At 45.6% G+C, this 20,140-nt stretch overlaps 1 protein-coding gene across 17 annotated transcripts in view; it reads left to right on the forward strand.

Annotated features, from left to right (window-relative positions):
* The window catches only part of LOC146184297 (homeotic protein female sterile-like), a 134,074-nt gene extending 114,279 nt beyond the window's left edge, over nucleotides 1-19,795 (forward strand). For all 17 annotated transcript variants that reach the window (XM_084609348.1, XM_084609352.1, XM_084609353.1 and 14 more), the window contains 3 exons: nucleotides 4,564-4,707; nucleotides 16,868-17,107; nucleotides 17,189-19,795. In XM_084609348.1, coding sequence (XP_084465474.1) covers nucleotides 4,564-4,707; nucleotides 16,868-17,107; nucleotides 17,189-17,254 — 450 coding nt within the window. In that variant the 3' untranslated portion in view covers nucleotides 17,255-19,795. The remainder of the gene's footprint in view (nucleotides 1-4,563; nucleotides 4,708-16,867; nucleotides 17,108-17,188) is intronic.
* The last annotated feature ends 345 nt before the right edge of the window (nucleotides 19,796-20,140 follow it).

Here is a 20,140-nt window from a genome sequence, read left to right on the forward strand (position 1 = left end):
ATAATTAGTGAATTTCTTACGCAGCTTTAATGAACTTTCTCGTTGCATTTCGTTGCTTTTAATTACATAGATTGATAGTCAAAGTCTTCCCATACCCGATGACATTCTTCGTTTTCCTCAAAAAGGCATGTCATTCTCACATATTATGGCGAGAGTAAAAGGCTGCATTATTTGAAACGAACTCATTAAGCTAATCTCAAATTGACATTTATGCATTGCCTAAACTAAAAAACTAAAAATGTCATCGGGTACTTCATTTCTCTCTGAAGAAAATGGTGCCAAAGTTATTTGTGTGAACTAAAAAGAAGTTATCAAAACCCTGCGTAAGACTGTAGAGATCGACCAAAAATATGAAACTGAGAAAACGGCATTTGAAGTTTGACCACATATTATAACTTGAACAATCAGTAGCCTCACTGTGATATTTCTCACTAAAAACGTCATGCTCTTCCCATTTCCAAAACTGTCTTTGGATCTTGAATATGCCAACTAAAACTGAAACTATCACCATTACCCATGGCCAAGGTAGTGTATGCCATTAGGAAATCGGCAAAATTTTTTGACATGCAATATTATTTTAATGGCAATTTGAAAAAATCTTGATAGAGTGATGTAAGTGTTGGATCACCCCCTGATCTTTTCAATATGACTGCAGTGGTGCTAAATTTGTCATTGTCACTCGGCGACAATGTAGAGAAAAAGCACAGTAAGGCTGAGTGCAGTGTCCAGAAACAGCACTGAGAAAAACGTATTTGCATTTTGAGACAACCTTTAACTTTTGCTACACTGCAGCTATGGTAATATAAATGGAATTGTTGTGAGGCTTTGTTCTTTATGAGGAAGGCTATATACTAAACATATAACAGTACCCTCCCCAAATACTGGTAAAAGCTTGCCACAAAGTCTAAATATACCGCCACTAGAACCAGCGGGAGAAGCTTTATTTACAACTTCATATGCCTGTGGCAGTGCCCTTCAAGGCAAACAGATACTCAAAATTATGATAAAACGGTCTTGCAATATTAATAAACCTGCACAAAGTTTAAGGCTAAAGCACAGCGGCATACTGGAATGAATTCCAGACCTAATAAATTGCCTAATGTTGCAGAATGAAACTTTGCTACTTTGCTGTACAGCGCATGCAGGGCCGCACGCGGAGTTCCTTGCTGGAGCTAAAGCTCGAACTTTCACACCCCTTGAGCGCAGCGACGCGATTACTGAGACAATCTGTGGGGGGGGGGGAGGAACCCCGAAACCGTCCGCGGAAAATGAACGCGGGCAACGGCGCGATGTCAGGCTGTCTGCTGTTTTTTATCGCCTGTCGTCTGAAGCGACGCGATAAAAAAGCAACGAAGTGGTAGCGTCGGTGAGGACCATGAGTATCAGCTGAACAGTTAAATCTATCTATGCTATCTTTGATGCCTCTGAACCGCTCGCAAACGATTATATGCCGCCGGACGTGCTGCAGCTAGGTCGAGAACACGCCGCGCGACCCTGGCAGCGCGCCGCCGCACTCGTTCTTCAACGCGCACTCGCTAGGCGCTTCCGTTTTCAATACACTCCTGATACGGCTACGTCTACCGAGCTACGTCTAAAGAGCTGCGGGAACGACTGATAACGATCGCGAAAGCGCATCATAAACGAGCGAAGCAGCAGCCGCGACGAAGAACGTTAAAAAAAAAAAAAAAAATGGCAAGTCAGTCGCGCTGGCCAATGGGAAGCGCGAGACGAGGGGCTCGCTTTGCGAGCGCGCGCTCCAGCCAATCAGCGGACCGGAAACGGCTTTCGGAAAACCCGCGACGGTGGTCGTTCTGTTTGAGCGACATCATTTGGAGATGTCGCAAAATGCGCACAAAGAAACAAGCTTCAAAACAAGTCCAAGATGGCGGCGGCCAGCCGGCTGCTTCACCCGCAGCACGCGCGGGAAGTTCGAACAATTTTCACCCCTTTCTTGGCCATTTCGAGGCTCCCGTGGCGTTTTAGAAGTCGATTTTACCATATTTCCCGATCGAATTCAGTTTTGATATTTTGAATGCTAGTGTTCAAAGGTACAGACATTCCGAAAATGCATTTTTCTCAAAATCAATTTTTCGCCCATTTTTGACCAGTTTAAGACCCGCGTCCCCCCTTAATTCGAAAACCCGCTTAATTTGAAGATTTCTCGCGGTCCCGATGACTTCGAATTAACGAGGTTGTACTGTAGCTATGAAAGTGAAGATCCTTGAAGCATTGAAGGACGGCGCTTCCAGAAGACAGGTTATGCGTCAATTCGACGTCAAAAGAAGCCCTCTGCCAGTGAACACCAGGAATAGATCACAGATAATGGAAGCCTTTGAATGTAAGAAGTTCCACTCAAGTTGCAAGCGCTTGCGAACCACAGCCCACCCACTCTGGAGGATGTACAGTCGAAACTTGCAATAACGAAATTGCCTGGGACAGCAAAAAAAATTTGCTTTCGCGAGAATTTTGTTGCCGTGAAAATAAGACAGAAAAGATAGAAAACAGCCTGCAAAAAGAAAATTTATTGCCAAAAGTCGGTTAGCTTGGTTTGCCGAGCCTTGCAGCAACTTTATACATATACTTTCACATCGCAAGCCACAATATCGTGACGGGATTTAAAGCGACTCAGCCAGCCAGTGCCTTGCAGGCCAAGCCCAGAGTCTTCTGTTGCAGCACTTTGCCAGACAGAGGCACTTTGTTTGCGCGCTGTTCACAAAACCAGGCAAACACCGCCTTGTCGGCGTCCGGGAACGCTGCAGCCGTCACTGTTTTGTGCTGTGCTCGAGCACTATTCTCAAGCGCACTGAGAATGGCTGCCTTTTCTAAATTGTGGACAGAGAGCTGCACGCAATCCTGTACTTGTCGGCGATATCCTTTCTTTTTTTTCCTTGCCTTTTTCTACTTGAGCAATGATGGCAGCCTTCTCTTGCAGTGACAAAAATCTTCGTTTTTTGGCTGGCGGAGACATCTTCAAAAGGCAAACTTGCAGACTGCTGCTCATACATACACACACCACCAGCGCCGATGATAAGTTTAGTGTCGCCCCCTGATGGTGTTGCTGCGAGACTGCCTCCCGTGAACATAGCCTCCGAGATCTGCACGGTAACGCGTGTGGGTGATCTTGGAGGTCATGCTCTGAGCATGTTCAGGCGCGGCCTCCGCGAACAGCGCCCTGCAGAACCGATCACAGAGGGCACATGCTGCGCCGGTATGGTGGCTAGCGCTGGCTAAAGGTGGCTAAAGTCGCGCCGGCTGCAAGGTTGCCAGGTGCCAACACCGTCGCTGCAGCCACGCAAGCGCTCTGTGGCAGTTTACTCAACTTGAGCACTTTTTTGGCGCTGTTATTCATAATATGGGAGACAATATGCGGACCGGCGTTGCAGCAAATTTAGTTATCGTGGGATCGCTGTACGAAAATGTTTCATTACAGAGAGATACGGAATACATTGGGCCTCTATGGGCATTTGCCGGGGATCCGAAAATATTTCGTTGCGGCGAGAATTTCGTATTCTCGAGATTTCGTTACCGCAGGTTTCGACTGTATTGTTGTGATGGATCGCTGCTGCACTTGATGCGAAGGATTGGTTTGGACATTTTTAAGACAGGCATGGCCTTGTTTTTAAACCTGTGTGCGGGGAAAGAGGGGAAGGGGATGAAAACATGGTTAAAAACTGGCATAACATCCAGCTTAAAGAACACGTGGCAGTCTACGATCCGAGCGACGTTTTTAACGCAGACGAAACTGCACTCTTCTGCAACGTCTCCTACCTGCAGGCGATCCGGCTCGTGTTTCTGCCTTCTAACACTACTGCTGCGCTTCAACCTGCGCTTCATCCATTAAGTAAAAAAAGTATAGTAAACAAGTACTGGTGCGTATGCTACTTTGCGTGGATCGGAAGCAGGCCTGCATCATCACGCTTCTGAGTGCCATACATATTCTGGCTCACGTATGGGCACACACGCTAGCATAAGTGGTCACCATTTGTTTTAGGCACTGTGGTTTTGTGGAGTCTGACAGCTTGGAGCCTGCAGCGCCAGTAGGAGAGGGAGACATTGGTCGGCCTGTTCCCCACTGAAATTAAACCGGGGCGACTGCACTTCCATCGATAAAATAATCAGCGATGCCCTCGTTGTGGCTGATGAGGCGTCTGACAAAGAGGGCTCACTCGATGAGCGCGGCCCGTGTGATGAGCCCCTGGTGCTTCGTACCGCTAAAAAAAGTCGCGGAGGCTCTCGCAGTTTTAGAGGACTTCTTTTATGATGCTCCTGGCAACTCGCTCACCCTAGAAGAGTTGTCCCATGTTCGCAAACTGGTTCTCACTGCCCAGCCTTTTGCGAAAAAGCAAATGAGCATTATACCGACTTCTTCACTAAGTAAAGGTATGCAATGAAAAAAAATTGACATGCAGTTTTTGTTGCTCATTCGATAATTTGGGCATTTTTTTCACTTCCGCGAGATCCAAATTAACGAGGTTTTACTCAGGTTGAATTGAGTCTTGATGGTGCTACTTATTTGAGTGTAATATATCTCTGTGTTGCCAAAAATGGCCGTCTCTCGTGCAGAGCGAGTCAAAGCTGAAGAACTATGGGTCCTGGTCTAGCCTGGCACAGTCAACTGCCAACAGTCCAGGCCAGGCACTCAAAACAGCCCAGGTCAAGGACAGCTTCCAGCAGTTCAAGAAGCAAGCCCGTGAGAAAATGGACAAGGTCAGTGTGTGTAGGCACTGTTTGCCTACTCTAATGTAATTCGGTCTGTACCAGCCCAGATAGTAAGGTTTGGGGTGCTACGTGGGACTGGCTGAAGCTGATTTTGCCAAAAATCCTGTGAAGCATTTTGGAGCCGAAAGCTAGCTTGGCCCCAGAGCTGTGCTAACTAATGGTACTGGCACTTGATATGTGTGATGCCTGCAGATGCTGGCTCTAGTGTCACATAACCATGCAGAGATGCAGGTATTGAAACATTTTCCTAGCAGCAGTTTCTCAAGAAACAACCATTCTTGCACCGTGCCCACAATTAGCTGTTCGCGGTCTAGCCTGTGCATTTGCTTTATGTGGTGCATGTGCAATTAAGGATTAGGTTACCGGCAGTTCTAATTACCTTAAGTTAAGAAAGTTTTTTTTTTCTGTGTTTAGTTGATTTGAGGACCCACCTAATTGGAAGATTCGTTGTGGTCTCGATGACTGAGAATTGACTCCTTTGGGACGATGAAATAAAGCAGGTTATTCTGAAGGGTCTTGGGAAAAGCTTTTTTTATATATGCAAACTTTAACCAGCCCTAGTGTAATATGTAAAAGAATGTAGCTATTTAAATGCTCTTTCATAGCCATGATTAATATTAATATTAATATTTAATGGTCGTTCCTGGATAGCTACCCTAGGGCAAGACAATTCCCTTTTTCCAAATTTCCTCTGTGAAAATGTTTAGCACAGCCCCAAAAATCAGTTAAGGGGAGACACTGGTCTTGAAGCAAATTTTTAAATATAATTAGCTGACATTACTCTGCCCCAAATTTGATATGTTCAATCTAGCAACATAAGAATAGCATAGCTTCACAGTTCAGTTCTTCCTGAATGCAACGGTGTAAGACTTAATAAAATTGTGCCACAAGAACGTAATGAAGAGTTCCGTAAGGCTAGTCATGTTGGCAAAAAATATGAAGTTGAAAAAATCGCATTTAAGTTTTAGCTCTGACTGCAGAAAATTTTAGGAGGAATCTTCAAGTGCAGATTTTATTTCAAGAGTTCCCTATCTGTCTCCCTGCAAAACAAACTCCCTGCAAAACAAAAAGTATCTTATTCCATCCAACGAAACATTTCCGAAAAATTTTGAAAAGGTGTACATGACAAAATTGTAAAAAAAAAAAAAAAAAAAAAAAAAAAAATGAAGTTATGGGCTTACCTTCTTTTTTTTTTTTTTAAAGCCGACGGGAGCGCGGGGCTAGGATTTCCAGCTCCAGGGGTAATATCTTTAGCCCTGCAAACGGTTTCTTGAGGGAACTAGCAGTCCCATGCCAAGGGGGCCTTTGGCAAACAGTTGGGTGGCCCTGAAAAGCTCCGTTGAGAGTTCCGCGCTTCGTGTGCGCAATAAAGTTGTTAACGCTTTCATGTCCACAATCGCATTCCGCGCTGAGGCCGCGGTGAAACCGCCGACTTTCCCGACAAAACGGACTTTGCGCCGACCGCTCAGCACAGTGCGTCGGCTCCGCCTTAGAGTAGTACGCGTCGGCGGCATCAGTGTATCGTGATCCCGGATGCAGTTCGCACTAATTTGAACCCGCGGTGTCATCGTAACGCAAGTCTCGACAGCACACTTGCGACCGGCGCCTTCTGGTTTTTGTTCCACGCCTGTTTCTTACGGCTTCAAAAGGCTTGTTGCGTGCACGGTTGCAATCTACCGTTTTCCAGCATCTCGATTGCAAGGGGAAAAAAAGAAAAAACGATCGGCACAAAACGGTGCATCGAGAAACGCGAGCGCAAATGCAGACGCACGCAAAGAGGCAACCACAGCGGCGAACACAAAACAGAAAGAAAAAAAAATGACGCGCTGGTCACGCCAGCCAATAGGAGACGCGGAATGGCACGCCTGAAAAGTGTGCTGCTTAACAGCCAATCAGAGACCATAAACGGCCTTCGGAAAACCGGCGCTCGCAGCCATACCGCTTGAGCAACGCCAATTTGAGATAGCGAAAATTGCACACAAGGAAAACGGCTTCAAACCAAGCCCAAGATTGCGGTGACCGGCCAGCTGGAACGCCTGCAGCACGCGTGGGAATTTCGAACAAATTTTCTCTTCTCGGGGGTCATTTCGCGGCTGCCGTGATGTTTTGAAAACCGATTTTATCACATTTCCTGACCGACATCAGTTTTAATAATTTGAGTGCAGGTGCTCGAAAGGTTGAACCTTCAGAAAATGGGTGTTTCTCACAATCTATTTTTTGACAATCAGACCTGCAATAGCCAAATTTAGTTGTTAATTCCAGACACAATGTCTTGAAAAAAATGAAATTGTCTTGCACTCAGAAATTTATTGAGGTCCTAAGCAGCCACACTAGGCAAAAAAGTGATCCTGAGAAAACGCAAGGCCGCAAAAAGTTCTTGAAAAGAGTAAATAATAACGGAGTTACAGCCACCACAATCGCCCAATTCTGTCGTGTTTCTCTCCTCCCATTCCCTAGCAAAGGTTTCTCACTCTCCTGCCCGGTCGTCTAGCCTCCGCAAGCCAAATTCCCCTTCCTCCTCCACGTTTGGTGGGAGGTGGGGTGTCTTGTGGAGAACGTTACTCGCATACTTCATGAGTGTGAACTGCAGACGAGCGGGAAGCAGTGCGTGTGTGGTAGGTTGCGCAAAAGAAGGGAAGGCTGTAGAAACAGCGCAGCACACTGGACGAACTCTGAGCGGGGGGTGGTGATGGTGGTACTCTCCTCATGCGCGAAAATGAAATGGCCGAGGGAAAAGCGGGCAGCAGCGAGCAGTGGACACAATTAATGGTGTATGCCCATCCTTTTCCCGTCAGTCAGTAAGATGGACCAATGGACATCGTTTTCAACAAATACGCCATAGCTGCGGCTCGACGGGCCAGCAAAGAGAACGGGGAAGCTGGCTTCCCGAAGGATAGCATGAGAGAGCTTTGATTTGTATTTTCGTTGCCTTGCGGTGCGCGTGTCACTATAGCATTTTGCACAGACTATCTCCGGTACACGATAGAAGCATTGAGCTCCTTTGTTTAAAACGTTGTACCCTGGACAATGGCCCTTTAAGTTTCATAAAGCTGTGTACGCTGGTTCTCAAGTTACGGGAGTATATTATTTGAGTCACATGGGCCCAGGCCTGTAGAACTTGTGGAATGTGTTTGCATTGTGAAACTCATTGTGGTAATTTCTGGATAGGTATCACAGGGCAAGACTAGGCCTTATTCATAATTTCCTTGTTTTCTAAGTTCCACTATAACAGATGCTAGGACGCTGCAGGCGTCGATGCAGTCGGGAGGCATCATGAACGACCACATGCTGCTCGAAATCGTTCAGAGGGCACAACGAGAGATCCCAAATACGGCGATCACAAAAATGGCGAAAGGCGAACAGAACGCACGAAGTACAAAGACTGCCAACAACAAGAGCAAAGAGCCGGAGCAGACGACGTGGGGAGCTAGCCGGCGGAGATTAACGTGCCAGGGGGCACAGCAGCCAATAGTAGTCGCCCGATCCCCGCGTTTTCGTAGAGCACGTTTTTGCTCAATTGCAGCCTTGAATTTGAGCGTGGGAAACTCGAATGTTATTGAAACCCACCTTGCAAACAAAAAATCAAGATGGCGGTGCTCAGTTCGGCGGCAGAGGCGCGCGCGTGAAGTTGGGGAGTTTTCGGCTCTTGATCTTAATTAATTTCCAGTATTTCTACGATGAATTGGGCATTGATAATTAGAAAAAGTGTAGTTTATAAGGCATACTACCAGAATATATAATCTTCCAAAAATCGCGAAAAAGTACATTCAAAAGTACGCCTAATTCATCGTTCATCGTGGAACTGCTTTATATTAAGGGGGGACACGGGTCTTGAGGACCAAAAAATCGCGAAAAAATAACTTTTTAGAAAATGTGATTTGCGAAATCAGTAGCTCTTTATCTACCTATCTGCTAAGTTTTTCATCTCTAGGGTCGGTATTTTAGTCACAATGCCAATTTATATAATCGATGTCGCCCAAATTTGGGCCGAAAACGACCCCCGAAACAACCATTTTCCGCGAGGCGTAGCTCCCATTTTGTGCGCGGCACCGTAGGCATCTTGGTCTCATTCGAAAGAGCCGCCTTTCGTCTTCAAATTGCCGCTTCTGCTGTTTACATTCGCCCATTGGTAGCATAAAAAATAGCAAAAAAGAAAACGTGGCATTTGCAATCCCATTGGCTTTCGGGGTGCACGTGACGATAAGGCGTCCCCGCATTGGTGGAGCTGGCTGACGGCGTCTGCTCGGCGCGCCCGAGCCGCGGGAAGACGGCGGAGACGTGACGCCGGCCGCGCTTGGTTCCGAACCGCGAGGTGCGTTCATGGCAAGAATTTGTGAAAAAAGTAAAAAAAAATAGTTGAATAATCATCTCAAGTGATGCCCTGCCCTGGCTGTGCGCGCTCAGGCCGACGGAAATCGTGCGCCGAACGATCGTGTGTACGAGCATGGCTATGGTACGAGCCTGAAGTAGGCCTAGCGTGTTCCCCAGCACGGGGGACTGCTACTGCCAGCGGTCGCACCCGCCGCGACAGTGATAACGCAGGCCGCAGATGAGCAGAAAGATAAGCTCAAAACAGGAAAAGCGCGCCAACTCCAGCAACGAAGCGGTAGACGGATTGTGTTCGTAACGATGACGCCAGCGCGGCGGACAGTCCGCTTGGCGATGCGGAGTTCACGATCGTCAGATCTAAACAGTTTTCCGAGATTGGCGAAGCGTAAGACATACGGCGGCGATATTGGCATTTAAAAAAGTGAACGGGGATAAGGAATCGCCGTCAAAACTTATTCTCCAATGCGTAAACTGCGGGACACGTAGTCTTCGTAGAGCTCGCCGCGCGTTTGCGCCGATCGGACCTCGTTCATAGTCCTTAGGGAATTCACTTGCTACCAGTGCAATGCAGAGCACTGGGAAGCAGCAAACAGCTCCAAATTACTTTTTTTTTCCGCAATAAACGTTACTCACCGCGGTCTTGATGCGAGGACGTAGCAAAACGACGTACGTAAAAAAAAAAAAAAAAAAAAAAAAAAAAAAAAAAAAAAAAAACCGAAAAAGTGACAACTGAATGTGCTGCAACTGCAAATCAAAATGAAAGAGGCGACACTTGGACGTTGGAAAGCAAAGAGACTACATTCCTGGAGGTTTATAGCCATTTTAAATTGTAAACGTGTGCATTGCACCAGTGAATGTCTGAGATCAGAGAGGAAGCGTGCTTCCTCTGCAGCTTTTCAGACTGCAGCAAAACGAAAGCAGAAGGGCAAACCCAATGCAGATTACTGTCCAGGAGCCTTCTAGGCCACAGTGGCCTTCATTTCTACAGTTTTTGTTTGATTAAATTAGTGTTTGACATTGCAATTCGTTTTTTCCATTTTTCTCAAAATGAAAATTTTGCCTACCCTTCTATTTTGCGGGTGGCATTGTGGCTCTCCTACTCGTTAGATTGTGATGATTTTTTTTTTTTACTGGCTCGTGAGTGTTAAAGGAACACAATAAAGCTATTATACAAGGTCTCAACTGCATGAAAAATTTTTAAACATAAGAGGATGTAGAAAGGAGGTGGTTGCACTTGTGAAGCTGTAACTTAAAACTTCCATAACTTTGGCTTGTAGTAAGGCAGGAGCACAAAACTTTTTTTATTGTGTTCCTTAGACATTCAGGAACAGATCCATGTGCATTTTAGCAATTTCCCTTCAGTAGATATTTTTACAAGCTTCCCGCAAGTCTGGAACAGCAAAGTTGCTGTATCTACTCAGCACATTTATGTAGAAGAAAACTAACAACATATTTGAAACCAGCACAAGAATTTACATAAGCCCTGCAAATTTCGTACTGATAGGACAAATATTAAGAAAATTTTGCTCAAGACCCATGTCCCCCCTTAAATATGCAACTGGGCGCGGCAGCCCCAGAGTCGCGAGCAAATGGCAAAAGTACCCAAACATCGCGCCATCTTGGTCTTGTTTTGATTGTGAAAGGTTGCCATTTTCCATGTTGCCTTCGCCGGCAGCGTCCACGGCATAGCAGAAGCATGGCTCGCTCGTGATTGGGGGCCTCGCAGGGATTGTTGAGCTGCCCGCGTCTCGAATTCGGGCTGTGATTGGACGAAGCGCGCACTCCGCGACCGCAGGGGATCGCACTACTGCTATTGGCTGCTGCGCACACTGACGCGGTGGTCCCTCCCCGCTTCATCATCTGCTCCGGTTGCCTACTGAGCTGGCATTCTTTCTCGCTGAATCGCTTCACGTTTCACCATTTTTAAGAGCACCGTCACCGTCATCATCGCTCCTTACAGATTCTGGTGGCATGTTTTGAGCGGTTTTGTGCACGTTGTGGATCGTCGCACGATCGGTCACGATGCGCGCTAAGAAGTTCAAAACACTGCATACGTCGTTCTGTGAATGCCGTCCGAATCTCGAATTTAGCGAAGCGCGTTGCCAACGGTCGCGGAAACGCTTCTATCAGTGCTGCCTCTGCTACACCACCAATAGACCGACTGCGCTGCGACTTCCAACTGCGTATCTTTCGCGTCAATGTAAGGAGACGGCGTTTGAAGCGTGCCTGCTGTACTGACCATATCAACCTCGGCGATCTCAGCCTCCCGTATCGCGTCAGTCATCGCAAGTGATAACGCGTGGTCAGTGTCGTCCACTGTTCGCACGGAAATGCACTTTTCGAGGGAATTGAGGAGGTGGAGGCACAACGTGCTGCTGTGAAAAACAAACTTTAGACTTGAAAATGTTGTTTTAAACTTCGAGGGCCATTTTCTCAGAATGAATTTTTTTTCCTGGTATGGTTGCTTATTCCCGCAGTATCTCTGCAACCGCTAATCTGATTCCCACCTGGTTTTTTTTTATTATGTGCCTGAATAAATTTCTGAGGGCAAGACAAGCTCATTTTTTCAAAATATTGAGTCTGGAATTTATAATAAACAATCAAAATTAGGTTAATGCAAGTCCAATTAGTGGCACTAACTTCAGTGCTGTGCTAAAATTTTTCAGCAAGGAAATTACAAAAAAGCCCTGTGGTACCTATTCAGGAACCTTCATAATGAATTTTATAGTGCCAACACATTTTGTAAGTTCTGCAGGCATGGTACAAGGAACCCATGTGAACCATTCTGATATGCTTCTGTAACTTGAGTATCAATGTGTTTTTTCAGCAAGGAAATTACAAAAAAGCCCTTTGGTACCTATTCAGGAACCTTCATAATGAATTTTATAGTGCCAACACATTTTGTAAGTTCTGCAGGCATGGTACAAGGAACCCATGTGAACCATTCTGATATGCTTCTGTAACTTGAGTATCAATGTGTGCAGCTCCATTCAAATTATTCAAATGGCTGTGCCATGAGTCTACCCTGAAAATTTCATTCGATTATCTCAAGAAACAAAAAGTTGGTATTCAAAAATAGCCTCCCCCTTTATAGGCACCTAATTTTTGGGTTCGTGTATGCTTTGTATTGGTGCATAAGGTATTCACCACGTGATATCCTCCTATGACAACAGAATAATTTATGATCAAATTTCTTTTCTCACCTGTTATGGTTTCAACAGCCGAGCGATGGCTGTGACGTCAGTCAAATCTAGGTCACGTAAATGGGGGGGGGACACAAAACAAGCGACATAATCGCTCCTGTGTTGTTTTAATTAACTACAGCGCTAAATACAGCCTGCCTGAAAAGCATAAATCACAAGAAGTGAAGGGTCGGCATTACATCACTGTTTTTTCATGCCATGCACGACCTGGACTTGATTGTGACGTCACAGCCATATCTCGGCTGCTCACACTGAAACCGAAACTGGCAAGAAAATTCAATTAAAAATTATTTAGAGGTCGTAGGCAAAAATCTCATTGTGATCCGTATACAGGTATGTTATATTCATCATTAACAAGAAGAAAAATGCTACCAAAATTTGGTGTTTATACTTTTTTAAGCTCTATACATAACATGAAAAAAAAAATATATATATATATGTATTAGAGTTCCAAAGGGAAAAATTAATTACAAAATATTGATAAAGATGCATATAAAGTTAAGTGACAATAATAAAAAAAACTTTTCAGAAGATACAAAGGGTGCCATAATGCCTCTTTTCTTACTCTTGAAAGTAGAAGTTACTTCTTATGCGTAATTTTCCTTCATTGGTGCTGAGTGTGAGTACTACAGAGTAAAACGGGCGACCCTGAGGAGTTTTAGAAACAAATTTTTTTTCAAATGCGATGTTTTGCACAATTGCAGTGAAGCCGAATTACCAAGTAATAAACATGCTGTGTGGTCAAGCCCATTATGAAGGTGTGCCGTTCTCATAACATGGCTAAATTTATAAAAGACATTTTTTCCGATTGTGTCCTGTGAAAATCTTCTCTAGGAGCTGCTCCCTAAAAGCTAGGGGCTCAAACCTGACTTGATGTGTTTAAAGACCTGCTCACCTGTCGAAGTTCTGCAAGTGCCACATCTTTTTGTTGTTTCTGAAACCTTAGCATGGGGTTGCGAAGCTGTCGACAATGGGAATGAAACATCAGGAACACAATGAGCTGGATTTTAAAGTGTGCTTTCGTTGGGCCACCATGTGATGTCCCAGGCTGATAATTCACTGGTTTATCATCCAAGCTGAAGTCTAGCTCGTTCTCGGAGCTGCTGCCCTCATAAAGAAAATTCGTAGTAGAAGCAGCGGGATCGAAAAAGGTGGCGAATTTGTAGTGCAGTCTGGCATGAGCTTGATGTCCTTTTTCTTAGCATTTCAGACCACTCTGCTCTGAATAATTATTTCTTGTACGCCGCCACCTGCAAAAAAAAAAAAAAAGTGAATTATGCGGAAATCGGAACTACAGTTGTCATATCTGCCTGGGTGTGGCTACGTGTTTCACAACATGAAAATTTGCATTTCACAGTGCATCGAAAACCACAAGTCATAACCAATTTCCTATGGGGCATCTTTGCTCCCATTTGGCGAGTGTTCATTGCAGATGGGTCCAACTATGGCTAATGTTAGTTCTGTTTCTGGCAATGCTGTGCTGCTTACCGTGTAAGGTATGGGCTACAATATGTGCTGTAACTTATTTTGCCTTATTGACAGTTTGCTGTTGTGACATTGAGCTGAACCATAAACTGGTCGATAACTTTACGCTGTACTTATAGCATATAGACGCGGATCGAAAAACGGCGATTTTCAGTAAAAAAGTCACTTCTGTGTGTTTGACTGCTTTAGTAAATTTCAGCCTTCCTCTTTCTTATGTAAAAAGATCAGAGCCACAAATGATCCGGAAATTATCAAAAACACAAGTACCTGCGGTGGCTTGAAAAGGTGCAAATTTGACCCATTTTCAAGCGCGCGAGGCGTCAAATCGCGAAGTTGCACGGCGTAGGAATTTCGTGCGGCGCTAGGCCTACGCCTTTTCTCCCCAAAGTGGGCTTTGCTGCTGCGCAAGTAGCAAAGAAATAATAAAAACAGCATTTCTAACCGCCAAAACCGTGTGCTTGCACGTCACATGGTTCGATTGTAGCTACGCCATTGGCTCCCAGTTCACGAAGCGGCCGCACTTCGTCTGCTGTTTCGGAGACGCGCACCTCGCACTACGTGTTCCGAAAGCCGCTGCAAATATTTCTGCTTGTTGCTGATATGGATGCCAAGAAGGAACGTGGCGTTCAACGCCAATAGTTCTGGACGAAGCATAAATACAAGGGAACCCGCCGCAAAGTAAAACGGCGTGAGACTGAGATGCCCGCGGCACCTAGGCCTAACCTCGGCGGAGGGGACGCTTACGTTTCTGTGACGGCTGGATGTTCCAACTTCATTGAAAGCGTAGACAGCTTCGTCAGTGCGTCTGAGAGAAAGATCGGGACATTTGAAAATGAAGGTAGGGATGGTGATGAGGCTGCGACTGCTTTTATCGAGATCGGCGCCGTGAGCGTCCTTGTGAGCGGCGCGGCATGCCCGGAATGTGGACAGTGCGAACTTTCGATTAAAGAGTGCCGGCAAAGCGAAATGGACTCGCGTCATTTCTGGAGTTGCGTTGCAGAAATGAAGCATGCCCCACATCGACTGTTTCATCTACGTATTCATCGGGGCGAGTGACTCCGGCGAGCGACCGGTGAAGCGCGTCCATCTGCCAGCGCTAGAGAGAGCTTCGCCGTCAATGTCAAGGCCGTGGTTGCAGCGCGCGCTGTTGAAGCGGGACACAATCAACTTGTCCGATTTTGCTCAATTCTTGGCTTACCTAAACCAATGCATTACAAATCGTTCAACGCCATCACGAAAAAGGTGCACCTTGCAGCTACGAAGGCGGTGGCTGAGAACCTGTAGTTTGCTCGCAAAGTGACAGCTCAGGAAGTGGATCCGCCAATCTAGCTGTAATGTTTGATGGCACTTGGCAAAAAAGGGGACACAAAAGTCACAATGGCGTAGGCACTGCCATTTCTCTAGAGACAGGGCTTTGCCTGAACTTTGAAGTTTTGTCTAATTACTGCCAGAGCGAGCTGCAGTACCCACACGGAATTTGCAGACAAACAGGAGGAGGAAATATGGCAAGCTTTCCACATGCCAGTTAGTGAAAAAAATGTGGACTGTTCAGCCTATGCCATTGAGACAACTGCCGCTCTGAGGATATGGAAGAGGACACAGTCTTACAGTACACCACTGAAATTTACAACCTTTCTAAGTGACTGAGATAGCAAGGCCTTTACAGCTGTGTCAGCACCAAGTGTGTACAGTGGTGTGCCCATAACAAAAGAGCACTACGAAAACTCAGCATGCCAAGAGGTCACAAGCTTACAGATGCAGTCATCCACAAGCTGCAGACATACTTTCAGATTGCCATCACGGGTAATAGAGGAAGTGTGTGTGGCATGTATTGTGGAATTTGTGCATCCTTTTTACATTAATGTCAACAGATGCAGCCAAAAGTCACAAATTTTGTCCAGGTGGAAAGGGCTCGTGGTGTAAATTCAAGAGGGCAGAGGCATTGGGCCAGGCAGCCTCAGCACACACCCCCATTCTCACCAACAGCCAGGGCAAGGCAATGCTGCCTGTATATAAGAGGCTCACAAATGAACAGCTGCTTTCTCGCTGTGTGAAGGGGAAAACACAAAACGCAGCCGAATCGCTCAACAGCAAGATATGGCTGTTGTACCCCAAGACGAGGTTCGCCTCACGCACAGTTGTTGAGATGGCAACATCACTTGCTGTCTTGTGGTTTAATAAGGGACACAAGGCCTTTGAGAATGTGCTGGAAGAACTGGGTGTCCTTCCCTCAAGAGAACTTGTCAGTCTGGGCAAGAATTCTGATACATTCAGAATTTCAAGAATGTCCAGAAAGCAGACAGCTGAGGCAAGGGCCGCAGTCTAGCTAAGAAGGCTTGTCTTGCGGATGCTACTAACAAAAGGGGACCAACACATGGTGCAGGGGAATTCTGAAGCTACAGGCCAGGGCATCCTCTAGGAGGATGCCCTGGCCTGTATTGCCTCCAATTTTCATGCACATAGTCCAACTAGAACAGTAGTAAAGAGCATTTACAACTTTCGTTTGCATTTTTCTCAACTTCTTATTTTGAGTGAAACGTGGTTATTGCATGCAACATTAGACCAAATTTGGCATGCATAATATTTAGGATCTGTAGAATGCAGTTATCTAGGTTTTATTACAACTGGTGAAGTTTGTAAGTATGAAAAGTTCAAATATATTTATAGCTTCTGAAAAGGAAGCATGAGATAAAAATTCCAGTAAAATGGTGCATACTGCAGGATCACCATTTCCTTGCTTATTTGCCTTTAGTGAAGTATAAGAAACAAGAAAAAGCAACTTATACTGCTTTCTCATGCTCACTGGCATGTCCAGTAGGTTTGTAAAATGCACAGTTTTTCACCTGTTCATGGTACTTAGAACATGAAAGCTTGAAGCTATCTTAGAAATAAAAACAGATTTGGAAAGAGGAGATCAATCTCTATAAATGGTGCAATTTTCATTTATGTGACATCAATATTAAAAAAAATTGGTTTCCGAGGAGCGTCTCCCCTTAAGCCTACCACAACTGCTGAGCGGATGACCCGCTATGCAATCTAAGTTGCAAGAAGTCGTTCTGGAATTCATGATCACATTGCTGTTGTTGCCAAGCTGTCATTGTGCTGACGTGAGCTTTGTGCGCTGTGTGCAGCAGCGGCAGCTGTTTGAGGCCCAGGAGCAGCGTCGGCAGCGGGAGTTGGCTGAGAAAGAGCGTATTCGGCAGGAGCAGGAGAAGCGGTCCGTGGCCCCATCCACACCCCGCTTGGCCCCCTCTGTTAATGCCGGGGATGCTGTGGAGGATAGGGCTGTCCCAAGCCCCACCGAGAACGCCGGGGTCAGCGAGCGGGAGCGGCAGCGCCTACGCGAGCAGGAGCGGCGGCGCCGCGAAGCGGTCAGTGTCTTGCCTGTTGATGTCCCAGAGCAGCATTTTATATAGTGCCCCTTGTAAAACATGCATTCTCTCTCCTTGCAGATGGCTGGCCAGATCGACATGAACCGACAAAGTGACATTATGGCAACCTTTGAGGAGATGCTGTGATTTTGTTTTCCACTGCTTCCTACACTTGGTGGCCCCATGGTGGAGAGAACACTAGACCAGGGGGCTGCCACCTGGACTTGTGATATAAGGACCCTCTTTCCTAGCACCCTTCTGCTGTCACCTCCCGCCCAGTGTACATAGCTGTGGGGCGGCCTGTGCCCTGCCTTTTGGTGTGTCTCCACAATCAACAGAGTGCTGCGTCGAGGGACCTCTCGCTGGCTCCTTTTCACTCCTTTGGGCAGCACTCACTCCGTCAAGCCCTGCAGATGCTGCCTGCGTTTTGCAAGTGTGTTCCTCCACCGGCAGCTGGGACTGATGTCACAGCCCAGTGTGTCACTTTTGCAGAGGAGAGCACAAGGGTACGGAAGAAGACAAAAAACTGTTGTCGCGGGCATCTAAATTGCTGAACCTTTTTGCCATTTTTTCGTTGCATGCAGTGCACAATGTGCAGTTATTTTTGTAGCTCTTTTCAATGCTTGGACCGTGTTCCCGCTTTGCACCCCTTTTGGTGTAGAAGGTAGCCGGAGTAGCCATGGTCATTTTTCTTTTCACACCAGAATTGTGGCTCCATGTAATTTATTTGTGTTTATGATTCTGACTTTTTTTTTTCTTCCTGCAATTTTTTTTTCACCAGAACTGGCTTTATGTGGCAGTAGAGACTTGAGATTTTTTTTTTTGAATGTTTTGACAATTGTGAAGTTTGCAGACACCGTGCATTCGAGAAGCAAGCAAGCAACTGTTTTCCACATTAGAAAATTGGCTATTGCTGTAGAATTCAATGAAGCAATTGTGTAGCTTCCCCCCCCCCCCCCCCCCCCCCCCTCCAGAAACTTGTGGTTGCAAATGGCACAAGTCGTTAGTAGTCTTGTGGCATGCAGCTGTAGAATACAGAGAATAAGCTGTGTAATAATTTCTCTTAGAAACTGGCTGCGAGTGGCGGTAGTGTTCTGCGGTCTCTGTTTTTACATTGCTAGCTGTAAAATTGGCTGCAGCAGCCGGACCTAAAGTATCGATCGTTCTCTCTGGGTAAAAATTGCAAGAAACTGTTAGTAGTAGCATCGTGAAGTACGCTTCATCAATTATGCATCTTTGTTCTCCGCAAGAACTGTGCTACAAGTGACATTTTGTGATGTTAGTTTTCTCCCATGAAATTGTGAATTGGCTGTATCTGTAGCATCTGGAACGCAAATGTTTATGTAGCCTAGAAACTGCCAAAGCAAAAAGGCAGAAGTGGGCCTTGGCAGTAGTGATGTGGAAAACATTAAATGCATCAAATGGCATTCATTGGTTTTACCCTGCCATGTGAGTAATGCTGTAGGATTCATCATTTTCTTCCTGCTTTTGGCAGGAGAGTGCCTCTTTTATCTGCACAGTTCTCGGCAATTCTTGGTTCTTGCTCACCTTGGTCGTCAAGAGACGGGGATCTCTGTCACCCCATTCTTGATTTCCTGTTGTGTGTGTGTGTGTATGTTGGGAGCGTGTGTCTGAAGTGCATTCTGTGTTTTGGAGCTGGCATCCAGAGACATGCATATGTGTGTGTGTTTAAAATATCAAACCCAGGCCTGGGTTGTGTGTGTATGCGTATGTGTTTGTGTGGCAAGGTGTGTGTTTAGTGTGCATCTTTCCTTTATGGTATTTCCTTCACTTGACATTTCACAGTCTTCTTTGTAAGGGGTGCGATAAGGATTTACTTCGGGCGCCAAGTCTTGTTGCACCTTGGGCATCATCAAAAAGCCCTGGTTTATGTGTCAGGCGAGAAGCTTGAGGTAGTCATGCTTCATCGAGTTGTTACGCGTAATGTACCATGTTTTTTTTTTTTTTTTTTTTCTTTTGATGTCGTTTGCTCACATAAAAGAAAAACTCTACTGGTAAATCGCCATAGTCTGCCTTAGTGATTCATATGCATTCATTTCTGCCGTGGCTGCAGCATCCTCACCTAAAAAAATTGGATGGTAGCCAAGCTGCATCTTTATATAGTTTCTCCTCAGATAAGTTGTTAGGAGCATATCAGGTGTATGACCAGCATTTCACTGCTGGCAGCTTGAGTAGTCCCTCTTGCAGCAGCCATATTTGTGTGCATGTGGGACACAGGGCATGTCTGCCCAAGCTGGTGTATGTTGGTGCCAGAACTGTGCGCAGTATGCAGAGCTTCCTAGGTGCAACAGGCCGTGCTGCGGGTTATAAATAAATGCGGTGCATGTTCAATAGACTTGTACATAAGCTATGTGTGCATGCCTCTCTGTGTTATTTCAAGACCCTATTTATTTTGCTGTGGTTGTAACTTAGATGATATACATATATATATATATTATATATATATACATATGTTTCTATTCGCTTTGTCTTTTTTTATTCCTTTGTAAATACAATTGACGGGCACTTGCCTGTCTATTAAGAAGCGCCATACATTGAGGGTGCAGGCTGTCAAAGCTGTTTCCCTGGAGAAGAAAAAAAAAACTGGTTTCCTTTTCTCTTTGGATATTATGACCTGCTGAAAGAATTGTGGGATGTTTTTAAATACAACAGCAGCGGCATCTCCCATCTGCACTGTGTTTTTGTGCCTTTTTTCTCTGGACACAACCTGAATGCCATTTGTCAGGTTGTTTCAGGGCCTCGTGTTTGGAAACTGAGAACAGTGGCCTTTTTTATTCTGTAATTATACATTATAGCCAGTTGCACACCTTTTTCGAATGGTAGTTTTTCCGAAGGAAGCCCTGCATGTTTCAGCTCTGCATTTAGTAAGTGGTGTAAAGGTACTCTGAAGATTCCTTCGTTACAGGCTGGGACAAAAACACTTATAGCAGCCACCATGCACTGATTATCACCAGCCCTAGCCAATGTGCCTTCTTCCTGCAGTCTTTTTTTGCCCCGCCGGGGTGGCGCAGT

This window comes from Amblyomma maculatum, chromosome 7 (genome assembly GCF_055883805.1).
Source record: "Amblyomma maculatum isolate TAMU_Amacu chromosome 7, ASM5588380v1, whole genome shotgun sequence".
Lineage (NCBI taxonomy): Eukaryota > Metazoa > Arthropoda > Arachnida > Ixodida > Ixodidae > Amblyomma > Amblyomma maculatum.